Genomic DNA, 12,861 nt, shown 5'->3' on the forward strand with positions numbered 1-12,861 from the left:
GAAATGTTCCGGTAGTATTAAGATGCATCTCTGCATCAAAAAAAAAAATATTCAAAAATGTCGTTTACATCTTTTAGCGGTTAGAATTTGATTTAATGAGCTGTTCAAAAAGATTTTAAATTTTATTTTTCGGTTCTTGCGAACATGGAAATGAATTACTTGAAAAAAAAAAAATTTCTTTTTCTTCTTCTTTTTATTTCGCATTACAACCGTTTGTCGGTTTGGGCCGAGACCAAAAAGCTTCTCCAATTGCCTCTCTCCTGTGCGAATTTGCGCCAGACAGGTCCTTTTGCACTTGTTCCTTCCATTTTGTTCGCGGGCGCCCTTGCTTTCGTTGCCTACCCATGGTTGGGGAGTCGATGAATATTTTCACCGGAGCGTCGCCATCCATGCGTACATGTCCAAACCAGCGAAATCGCTGTATTTTTATGCGCTTAAATATGTCCATGTCGTTGAGAAGCTCATCAAGTTCGTAATTCCATCTTCTCTTATACCCGTCAAACAGTGCCGTTGGTCTTGCGTAGAATGAATAGTTCTCTCAAAAGCACCCAAAGCCTTCTCTTCTTTATTCGACATCGTCCACGCTTCTGCGCCATTTATTGGACGGGCATGACGAGAGACTTGTAGAGCGTAATTTTTGTTCGTTGAGAGAGGGCTCTGCTTTTCCATTGCATACCGAGCCCAAAGTAGCCAAAAAAAAGTCATTCATGTCTCAATTTTATTTTTTTTTTCAATACCAACACATCTTAATTCAACTTTGAATGACGTTCGTTCGTCCTATCGTTCACTTTCATCCCTGAATGAGTTTATTAGCAAAGAAATTAAAAAATACCTTTCTAATGATACCTCACAAGTCTGAATCGGAAGAGTTTAGGTTCAGTTATTCAAGTTTTTCTTATACCATTCTTTGAACCAAGTTAAAAAATAGCATCAAAGATCTTCTTATTACGATTCTATTCAAAAATAAATTGTGATTATAAACACCAAAAAATGCAGTTAGTTTGATGCTCGTATTGCAAACTTGTATTTGCTTTGTTTAGATTTGAATATGGGTGGCAACCCCGATCAGACAATCTCAGGCATGATACAACATACATATCTATTTACAAACATAAACTAAGAAAGTAATGGATCTTTACAAGTTTTGTATTATCCCGTATTGAATAAAAAAAAAGATGGCAACCCTATTCACAAGTATTTTCTGAACAAATACGCCGAAAATGCCTTTCATTTGGAAAACATATTTGCTTTATTTGCATCAGAAATAATTTCAACTAGATGGCAACCCTATTGACATCAATAATTTATAGATACTTATATTCGCTATATACTTATATACTGATGTGCGTATTTACTATATGCATCCATAGTTGATCAATGCATTGCCAAGTGATTTTTTTTTTACTTATACTTCCTTTGTTTTCTTCTCTTTTCAGAGGGTCGCAAATTGTTCGGTGGCTATCGGATAACGCCAAAACATTGTCGTGCCACCAAAACACTCGCCATGAATGACCCCCGCAAAAATGGACCCACGATCTGTATGTTCAATCACGAGTGTGCGCAACGCAATGGCGAAGTGGTGGGCGCCTGCATGGACGGCTTCCTCTTCGGCGCGTGCTGTCAAATACCCAGTGAGCAGGATCTCGAAAGTACGCTGCTGAACGACGCACAGAACTCATACTACCAACAGCATCAGCAGCAGAAACTTCAAGAAGAGTATGGTGGCGCAAATCAAGCGGTCGCACAATCATACGAAACCTACGGCGAAAGTCAACAGCAACACTCCCAAGAGACCAAATACACGCCGCCGACATTCAAACCAAAACAAAAACCCAAACCAAAGCCACAGCCACCGCGCATACAGAAGCCGCAGCTACCCCAACAGCAGCAGCAAAAATATAAACCACAATTGCCGAGACCCATCTATGGCGGTGGTGGCGCAGGGAATGCCGACTCTGTGGAGGAGCTGAAACAACCTCAGAATGGTTATACACAAACGAATATCGATAAGGTTTATCAGCAGTTGGAGAGCAGCAGCAGCAGCAGCAGTAGCGCGAATGCGAACACCTACCAAGCGTTGCATTCTCAGCCAGATGAAGTGTCGAGTAACAAGTACCCACAATCACAGGAATCAGCACCTAACACAAGCACCCTGTATCTGATGGAGTCGCTGGAGAGTGCACAGCACGAAAGTCGGCCGGTGGTTGGTCCCACTGCTTCCTACGATGAGCAGCCGCTATTCATGCAAGGAGATAGCCAGCAAATGGATAGCCAACAGCTCGAGAGTCATCTACAAGAAGCCTCGATTGAAGCCTCACAACAGTCCGAACAGGTAAAGGTTGTTAGCGCTGCTGCAGACGTAAGCACGCAGTCTCTCAGTACGGAATTGGAGCATGATGCGCAGCAGCAGCCAGATCAAGCTGCTTCGGACACTAATTTCGTGTTCCAAACTCATCCACATCCAGTTCAAGTGCCTTTTACTACCGTACCACCACCGTTAAATGATGATTTCGTTCTGGATCTATTGAGCACAACACTATCACCACCAGCAATGGAAGATGAAGTGGTCACGCTTACCACCACCGGTCTACCAATGCGCATTGTGAATGGTCTCACAGAGCCAAACAGTTCATCAGAGTCGAATTCCTTCGAAGAAATTCCAGTTACACAGAATCCCATGCAACTGAATGAATGGGAGAAGAATGCTGCCGAGGATGAAGAACCAAAAGCGCCAGAGTTACAGGAGCAACAAACGGTCAGGCCGAAACCCAAGCCACGGCCAGAAAACCAGCGACCACGTCCACAGGTACAAATGTCCAGACCACAGGCGCAATCACAGCAAGTGAGGCCACAACAAGTCCAATCAATGCAACAGCAGAAGCAGAAGCCACAACAGCAGCAACCACAAGAACACAGCGCTATCAGCCATAACCATAATCACCTGATACTCGACGGTGCTGAGTTCACGCACAGCGACATTACCCACCCCGGTGCAGACGCTGATCTAATTGAAGATGATTTACAGTTCTCAACGGGCTACGGCCCACAACCGGTTTACATGGAAGCGCCGGTTAGAGAGCCCTCGCCCATCAGCTATAATCCGCCATCAACCACCACGAAGACGACACACCAGTCACCAGCATCACAAGACAAATACGACTTAATACAAAGCGTAAATTATGACCAGGTCAGCAAAAAGCCGCCCACTTATGGCGAACCTACAACAGGCACCTCAATCACCACGCATGTCGACTCAATTGAGTCCATCATTCTGCAGTTGAATGGCACAACGAATCATGGACCGACATATAATATCGTAAGCCAGCAGCCGCAACAGACGGCTTCTTATGGTACGGATGCGGACTTATCTGCCAGCAAATATGAGCCAACTAATAGTGGACACTATGGCACTACAACACCAAGTGTGCCCAACACAACTGGCGGTTTGTATTATGGCGGTGCCACTACCCATTACGATGACGAAGTAGAAACAAAACGCCCAGATGACTACTACGCGGAAAATGAGCAAAACTATTCGCCGGTGACAGCGCAGGTTCCTGCTTACCTGGAGACTGTGAGCACCAACTTGAATGTAGCGGGATCCTATGTGTCGAAGCCTGCCACCGCTGCCCATGGTCCTAGCCCTACTACAGCTCTGAACTATGGAGACGACGCAACTTCTGTTTTGGATGAGCACACAATGCCCGCAAATAATTACAATGATGCTTTACAGTCGTCTTCTCATCAAACGCATGAGTTCAATAAAATGCCAGCCATGGGCATTGCATACCCAGTGGATATGTCAAACATTGAGGACGATAACAATAGAACACCCGACGTAGGCAGTAATTATGGTAATCAAAATCAAATGCAACACTCTCCGCAATCAGGATCAATCGACAAAATAGATACGGTAGAAATACAGGATTCTAACTACGGACAAGTACCCGTTGTCACTGGCAAACCACAACGTCCTGTAGCCTCGTATGTCGGCATGGTGAATGCTCAGAATTACAATAGTGTGAAGTTGCCCACTCTAACCCAATACACCGAAGTGCCTCAAGAAGTTTCTGTCTCTTCGGATACGACCAAAATTCAAGATGTCCAGACATCATCATCACTGGCTTATCACACACCACGACCCGACACGCTAACGACAATCCAATACTTCGATCAAACCGCGCTGACGCAGCGTCCAACAATTAGTAAAACATCAACCATGGCATATCTTACACCAACTACAACTCCAGCGCCACCACGCCCACAATATGGCGGCTCCTCCACGCACTCGACTACAGTACGTCCAATATCGGGTATCATTACTTCAAGTGGTACCCGGCCGCGGCCAAGACCACGCCCCAAACCCAACACATCCCGTCCGAATACCAAAAAGACGAAGCCAACTGCAGCCAAAAAGCCAACAACCGCAAGGCCAGTGAGTAATTACAATCAAGCGCAGCCACAGCCAGCCAACAATTACGGACAGACCCAAGGACAAATTAAAAAGCCAGCCGCACAGCTGACAAATGACTACCAGGAGCCAAATTACAGCAATAAGAAACCAGCACAACAGCCTGCAAATACGTACAATGGCAATGGCGCAAATGCGAGTCCCAATGTCAAGCAGCCAACGCAAGTTTCATACACGCAATCGCAGTCGCAAACGCAAAAGAAACCTTCCAAGCAGCCCACTAAGCAGTCCGTAAAGCCACCGGTCAAACAACCAGCCAGCACGTACCAGCACAACAAACCCACCTATGTTAAGCGCCCGACTGTACAGCAGCAGCCCAGCAGCAACTACAATGCCGAACCAGCTACGAATACGTTTAATGCGGAACCCGTATATCAAAGACCTGAACAGCAGCCCACATACAACGCGGAGCCTGCGACCAGAAAACCTGTCAGTCACCTGACGAACTCATACAACGACGAGCATCAAACAAATACCTACACTTCTACTTTGGCAACACGGAAGCCAGTAACGGATACGTACCAAGTTCAGGCAGAGGACCACAACTCTCCTTCTCTGACAAGTGACCAGGAAACCAAACTGCCTGCCGACTTGTACGGTCAAGACACCAAGCTCACGTCCGATGATTATGGTCAAGACTACGACAAGCCCGATCCCGCCTACGATGAGCACCTCAAAGCACCGCAATCCACATTCGATTCTGATGCTTATTATCCTGCGCCACAACCCTCTTTGAACTCGAACTACGATGAACAGAGCGCGGCCACCAACCGACCCACGATCATACGCAAACCAAGCGGTGAAAATCCAGCATCAAACACTTACAACGCAGTACCCACCACATCTCGTCCGTCCACCACACTTATCTACCACGATTCTGAAGTGCCTCCACTTGTTGTAGCCGATGATAAATTGGACTACGAAATTGACACTAAACCGCAATATGCAGAGCGTCCACAGTACACATACGTACACAAAAAGCCAGGTTTCGTTAAAGTAACATCAAAGCCCATAACCACCACAAACGGCGTGGTGACACCTAGGCCGACGCTCTTCACTCTGGTCACAAACACCGACTGGCCGCAAAGACCGAGCTTGAATTACAATGACAATGCCTTCCCGCAAACGACGCCGCTGCCTGCTTTCAGCAGCACGTCCTACATATACAGTCCGGTGGTGACGCGTCGTCCCGAATTGGCAATAAATACGCCCGAATATGTCAGCCTGTCCGGAGTCACAACCAATGACTTCGATGATCCAGGTTACTATGGCGCACAGCACATCGGTCAAAATTCGCAGAGTGGCGTACATCCTGCCTTCACACAATCGGTTGCAGATACAGAATATGGTGTGCCCTCCGATGACCGTCCCGCTTTTCCAGGCTACTACGGACCCACACCAACCTATCCGCCATTCCCGATACCAGGTGAAAAATTCGGCGCACCCGTGGAAGAAGAGACCTACACTTCGCCAAATGACAATGTCAACTTCCCACCTGTACGCAATCCCAACTTGAATATGTCTGCAACATCTAGCGCGGTCACCACCGACCTAGAACTGTCCACACCCGCATTCGTCGAGGATGGTGTATTAAAGGACAAAATGAATACGTTGGTACACAAGATCGTCGAATCACTGCAAGGCAACTTTGACGCGTTGGCAGATATGATCGACGATGTGAACAATACAGCAGCCGCAGCGCCGGTGTCGACCTATCAAGCCGCCGGTGCTGGCGCAGGAAGCTCGGCCACAACGCGCAAACCCACAAGAAAACCGACGCGCACAGCTACATCGAAGCCGACCACAAGGCGACCGGCAACACGTGTGACCACCAGACAACCAACTCGTAGGCCAGCTGCATCAACACAACGTCCACTGACGCGTCGCACCACAACTACACGCAGGCCAACGACACGAAAGCCAACGCGTCGCGTCACCACAACGACCAGCACACGAGCGCCGCCGGCAGAGGATGAGTTGATCGACGAAGAGGATGAGGAGGATGTTAATCAAGCCGACAATGAGATCGGCGGTGAGCAGGATGAAGCTTATACTGGCGCTGGTGGACGCAAATTTAGTAAGTATCGACCGCCGTACTGGTGGCGGACTTTTTTTTTTTTATTTGTTTTTGTTTGATATCAATTTTTGTGTTGAATTAGTTTGCCATGCATAGAATCCGAAACGACTCTGTTTCTTTTTCTTCTAATTTGTCACCTCCACTTACACTAAACTTTCCCCTCACCTCCGCAACCCTTTTACACGCTCCTTTTATCCCGTAAAACTACACTCCGCAATACACGCCCGCACGCGACATACACACACGCACACATACGCTCATACATGCATTCATCGACAACTTGCACTTCAACTTGCACGCCCATTTAACTGTAAATTGCTTCTTTCACTTGTGTTTTTTCAACGATTATTAACTCATTTTGTTAACTAAATTTAATTCATCCCTGCTCGCGCAAACACACATACCAACACACATTAACATTCACATAAACTTCCAACTTCATCACCACAGTGCGTCTTTTCAATCAAATATACGACCTTCTGTAAAAAAAAAAAAATCCCTCAGCAAAGAACCTATCCTGAATTTAGCTCCCTATCTCACCGTTCTTCTATAATTTCTCTTAAGCTGCCTTTAGCATAAAAGTTTTCCCTGTCATTCCCCATTGGTTCCCTTTAGAGCCTTTTTTATTCCTTTTTCAACTCGACTGCAACACTTAATACGATACTTGCCCCCACTTAAACTTGCCCAACCATCATCCATCAAACCATCGATTCCCATCTCAGCTTCTTCTCAAGAACTTATTTGTCTTGATTCTCGTTTGCCCACTTCATAACTCACTTTACCAAATAACCTGCATTGCAACTCACTCACAAATACTCACCGCTCCTTCGAGTCCTGTTCAATTCAAAAGATTCGCACTCGGATACCACTCGGCGAACGCTATTGAATTTTCAACCTGACTCACCCAAATGCCCTTCATGTTCAGTACAATGCACCACCACACCACTTCCTACTGTCAACATCGTCGCCACTCCATCACCCATCACCACTCCATACCGCCATCATTTCCGGTGTCATAAAGCTCACCAACCAACCATTCACCAACCACCGCTAAACACTCATCTATGCTGTTGCTATACTCTCCCTTACCTCCTAACCTCACATTTCACTCCCCATCGACAGAATGCGGCGTACGGCCACACATCAAATCTGGCAGAATTGTAGGCGGCAAAGGTTCCACATTCGGCGCTTACCCTTGGCAAGTGCTCGTACGTGAATCCACATGGCTGGGACTTTTTACAAAGAACAAATGCGGCGGTGTATTGATAACGAATCGTTATGTCATCACAGCGGCGCATTGTCAGCCAGGGTGAGTAGCAGATACTTAATTTGAAAATAATATTTGTGAAGACACCTACTAATTGCGTGAATCCTAAAAATATGCCAAATATATTTTTATTTGAAACTTTCTAATATTGCTTTTTTTTTATAAAATTTCAATAGCTTTCTGGCCTCGTTAGTCGCTGTTATGGGTGAGTTCGATATCTCAGGCGATTTGGAGAGTAAACGCGCTGTTACGAAGAATGTTAAACGTGTCATTGTACACCGTCAGTATGATCCTGCGACGTTCGAAAATGATCTGGCGCTATTGGAGCTCGAGAGTACGGTGCAATTTGACACACACATAGGTAAGTGAGCCAATCAGCAAGGAAAAAAAGGAATTGGAACATGCGCAATTCTATCTAAAGTGAGTGAAGAAAAAAGAGAGAAAATAAGATCCTTATGGAGGCACACATACGTCCGAAAAGCCAACTAGTAGATTAAGTCTAAAGACAATCGAAAAAGTGTTTACTAGTCTCGACTGCTTCTATGGAAGTCGCTTATTGGAAGGTAGTTCCAACATCTATTTTCTATTGAGGCCGCCCCTGCGGGTGAGAGCGCTGGACCCATTTTTATGGAGTATGGACCATATTTGATTCTGTAGCTCTTTGCCAGTTCTATGAAGTGGGTTTAAAGCAAGAGTCCGTTAGGTATAAGCGATACACCCGCTTCAAGGGAGGTACATATTTGTGGCAGAAAAGTAGGTACCAGTTCTGGCCAGTTCATCTGCCGCATATAAACCTGCTCGTTTTGAATAAGCCTCGTTATAAGCGGCAGCTATTTTAGGGGAAATCAAGTAGCATCCTAAGGATTCGAGAGCGGCTTTAATGTCCGAGAGAACCATCACAGTCTTAATGGCTATCAATTCGGCATGATTTAAGTGAAACCTTTTGCGAATATCCGTGGGTGTATATGGCAGTAGAGTTAGAGTAAGCTCCCAAGACGGTATTTTCTTCCTTTTCTTTTCTCGAGGGAATCTGTGTGATCTTTTCCAAAGTGGAAGTCGGTGCCGTGTAAACTTGAAACTTGAATTTAGCAGCACTGATGTACAGTATTTTTGAGTGACCAAATCATATATCCTGTGCAAGTATATAGAAAGCAGGCAATATCAGTGCGCACCATTTAGTGTAGTTTTTTTTTTTGCTGTAGAGATGATGAACAACAGGAGAAGTTATTGCACAACAGCCTTTATGAGGTAGGGCTCTCTATTCCAAAATAATACAGGGCAATTCTGGCTAAAAGATAAGTGCAAGTCTTTTTTAAGGCAATTGAAAGGCAACCGGCAAGATATTTTGAATTTTTTTTTTTATTCTGGCATGAAAGTCTTACAAAAACCTGCATTGCCATTTTTCATGGTGAAAAGCTCTTTTGGCAGAAAGCTTATGAGCATGTTCCAAATGGATATCAATTTGCCCGCGCTGCGCCAACAAACGCAGTGGCCGATTGAGCAAGGCACAGGGGTGCCTTTCGAAAAATCGGGCAGCAGAGTTTTTTCTTCTATTTAAATATAATTTTTTTTTTTTTTCGTTTTTAAATTAAATTTTTGGATTTCCTCGTTTTAAAAAGAAAAATATACACTATCTTAATTGCACTCACTTTTTAAAAACTTATTTTATGTACTACTTTTTTTTATTTTAATTGTTTTTTATTAAATTTTTTTTAATTTTTAGATTTTATTGTTCCATAAATTTATGGAATTTCTTTTAATTTTTTCTTATTCTACTACTTCTTTTTTATGTATTTTTTTTACTTTTAGATTTTGTTGTTTTAAAAGTTAAATATTTTTTTGACTGCATTTCATTTTATTTTTCTTAATCATTATTTACTTCTTTTTAATCTAATTTATTTTAACATATTTTTTAATGTCTTTTAATTTTCTAAAAATTTATTTTGCTTTCTTTTAAATTATAGTTTTTATTGTCTCAAAAATAAAACAAAAAACATATTTTTTATTTAATACAATTTACTTCTCGAAAGACTGGTGATTTGAAGAACAGTTGCCAGAAAAGTCCTTTTATGTAAATTAGAAAGGAATTCAATTAGTTAAAGCTTGACCCTTACAGTCCTGCAAATGTATACATACTATGTATGTAGGTATGTAAAAACTATGCCTATACCACACAATCAGTTAACGATTTCTCACCGTATATGTAACTTTATAAATACCTTTTTCATAAGAAAAAATCATTGGGGTGCTTTTAAGTTTCGCTTATACATAAAAGTATTTATAAATGTGGGAAGGCTGAATAAAAGGGAGTGCCTTTGACAGCAGAAAGTTTTTATGTTTTTGTTTTGTTTCTAAATACGCTACATATGTATGTAGGAGGTTGAAGAGTTGCACACACATGCAAGTGTACGTTTAAGCTAATGTTTGGATGTATGTAATAATCAACCGCCGTGTAGATATTCGGTTATAATTATAAAAATATTATTTGACCTTTTTTGTGCAAAACTGAAATTAATAACCTATTCTTTTGTATAAAGGTATGATCTACATAGCTAGCTATTTGCAAAGTTCACATGTCCACTTGTGGCCACGCAGACATTACCACCAGTTTTAAACAAGAATAGGTAGTATTTTGTAAAGTCGTAAAAATTTTGATTTAAGAGTTTTGAAATTTTTCCGAAAATTTCATGAGTTTTTCTATGTGTTGTTACAATGTAAACCATGTTTGAAAAGAATTAAATAAAGGAAAGTGTAGCGCGGTATTTAACAAACAAACGAAGTAAGTCTGAATTTCAAAAATTACAAAAATTAGCAAAATTAGACAAAGTTTCATCAAAATTTTTAACTTTTTAATTAGGTTTCTTAAAAGCATCCAGAATATCCAGTTTTGTAGGTCCAATTTTAGTTTAACAGAGTGCAATTCTTAAGTGGCTAGACTTATCGTTGATTTTCGGCAAATTATGGAAGAAAATTCGCGAATAAAAAAATTTAAAAAATTACCGGAAGCTACTTCGAACTTGCACTTTATTGATTTTGACGTAAACTACACAAACACTTTGAACTTATTTCTAACTACTTTCCCTTTCACACTTTTTCTTCAGCTTTCAATCGGATTTGTAATACTTTTTATCTTTACTTCTTTCCTTTGGTTCCCTTTTCTTTTGCAGTGCCAATTTGTATGCCCAACGACCATGCAGACTTCACCGGTCGCATGGCGACGGTCACCGGCTGGGGGCGTCTGAAGTACGGCGGCGGTGTGCCATCTGTGTTGCAGGAAGTTCAGGTGTGTTTATGGCAGAATATGAAATTAAGTGTATATACTTATATGTATGTATGTGTAGTAGTTGTACGCTTCTATATGGAATATATATGTATTTTAAGTACACCGGCAACATTGTGAAACTTTTTATTTTTCTTTCATTAATTCTTTTTATTTTCTTTGCATATATTTCGGATATTTTAGGTGCCAATTATTGAGAACAGCGTATGTCAGGAGATGTTCCACACGGCGGGGCATAATAAAAAAATTCTGGGTTCTTTCCTCTGTGCCGGCTATGCCAATGGGCAAAAGGACTCATGTGAGGTAAGTGTTGGCACAATAGTGCTTTATGTTGTGGTTTCTCTATGGTTCCTTCCACATACATACACACTATGGGTAAACAATATTTAAAGTTTGAATAACAATAGTACGCAGTATTGCATAAATTTATGTAAATGAGATATACAAAAGAAAATGACGAAATTGTATGTACTTTGCTGAACTTAGCCACCCTTTGACTTTCTGAATGCATTTGGCAGACGGATAATTAGATTCTATATTTGCACTTTAGTTATGAGTACAATATCCTGTTCATTTTGACCGATGTTTTTCGTAGCAATTCAGCAAAATTGGATAATACCCGTTAAGAAGCCTTTAGAAAAATTCAGGTTTTCACCCCTTTTAAAAAAGTGTTCGTATTTGTTGAGAAATTCTTAGGAGGTGAATATTTTTTGACCTTTTAAAGCTTTAAGCTATTCTCAAAGTAGTTGGTGAACTTATCTGTGCCTCATCTGATAAGAGAGACTTTTATGTAGCAGCTGACCAAGCAGGCGCTGCATACGAAACTTGTAGATAGTAGATTTCAAAATGGCCAAGTAGAACTTAATGCCGACAAGCAACTAAATGCCGATTTCGTACGTTAAGCTCGGTATGACTATACTAAAACCAACCAGCATTTTCAATCAAATTTAGTAAATTTTGGGGGCCTTAATCAAACCAAACTTGTACAAATGTCAATTCAAAACCTCCTGGTTAAGTCTGCCTGCCCTCATTTGAACTAATCAAAGGAGGTGCTCTTATGTCTCCTCTTCATTTTCATTGTATCAGCTTTTACAAAATTCACCATAGTCAATTTTCATCCTCGGGTCACATGAGTTTGGAGATTCAGCGTCCAACCGCCTATATGCGACCCGATTGCTGAAAATAATAGAGACAACATTACCGATTTTTCCAATAAGGGGTTGGTATCCTATCCTCGCTTAGGATTAATGTGGGATTCCCTCTGTTCAACTTAAGTATTAGCTACAGCATTTCCGGGGATGTTGCGATAGCCGATAAAATATTGTAAGTTGAATTCGAACGATCTGTATTCAAAGAAACTCCGCACTATTTAACAGCTTCGAATTTATTCTGAATTGCGCCAGTGCCCTAAACGCCAGCTGTCTGCCCGAGAAGTTGGCGACTCGGCTGGCTGCTCAAAATCTATTTTCAGCTTCTCAATAACAACATTCCGCGAAAGCGAATAGTTCTACCTAGACAATTTTCAACAACTACTCGAAAGCCCTGTCCCTGTTTGGTACAAGTGGTGAATAAATAAATTATAACGGGTGATTTTTTTGAGGTTAGGATTTTCATGCATTAGTATTTGACAGATCACGTGGGATTTCAGACATGGTGTCAAAGAGAAAGATGCTCAGTATGCTTTGACATTTCATCATGAATAGACTTACTAACGAGCAACGCTTGCAAATCATTGAATTTTATTACCAAAATCAGTGTTCGGTTCG

The 12,861-nt window shown here is 42.0% G+C and overlaps 1 protein-coding gene across 2 annotated transcripts in view; it reads left to right on the top strand.

Annotated features, from left to right (window-relative positions):
* The window catches only part of flz (transmembrane serine protease filzig), a 35,617-nt gene that overhangs the window by 20,432 nt on the left and 2,324 nt on the right, over positions 1-12,861 (top strand). Inside the window, exons 2-6 of one of the 2 annotated variants that reach the window (XM_017614960.1) lie at positions 1,437-6,548; positions 7,671-7,857; positions 7,992-8,176; positions 10,983-11,098; positions 11,279-11,398. In XM_017614960.1, the coding sequence (XP_017470449.1) occupies positions 1,437-6,548; positions 7,671-7,857; positions 7,992-8,176; positions 10,983-11,098; positions 11,279-11,398 (5,720 nt within the window). Of the gene's footprint in view, positions 1-1,436; positions 6,549-6,630; positions 6,814-7,670; positions 7,858-7,991; positions 8,177-10,982; positions 11,099-11,278; positions 11,399-12,861 lie in introns of those variants that run through there. The other variant, XM_017614961.1, reaches the window with a different exon arrangement.

The sequence above is a fragment of the Rhagoletis zephyria genome, unplaced genomic scaffold, assembly GCF_001687245.7.
Source record: "Rhagoletis zephyria isolate East Lansing unplaced genomic scaffold, Rhagoletis_zephyria_1.1 Rzeph_scaffold_00934, whole genome shotgun sequence".
Classification (NCBI taxonomy): Eukaryota; Metazoa; Arthropoda; class Insecta; order Diptera; family Tephritidae; genus Rhagoletis; species Rhagoletis zephyria.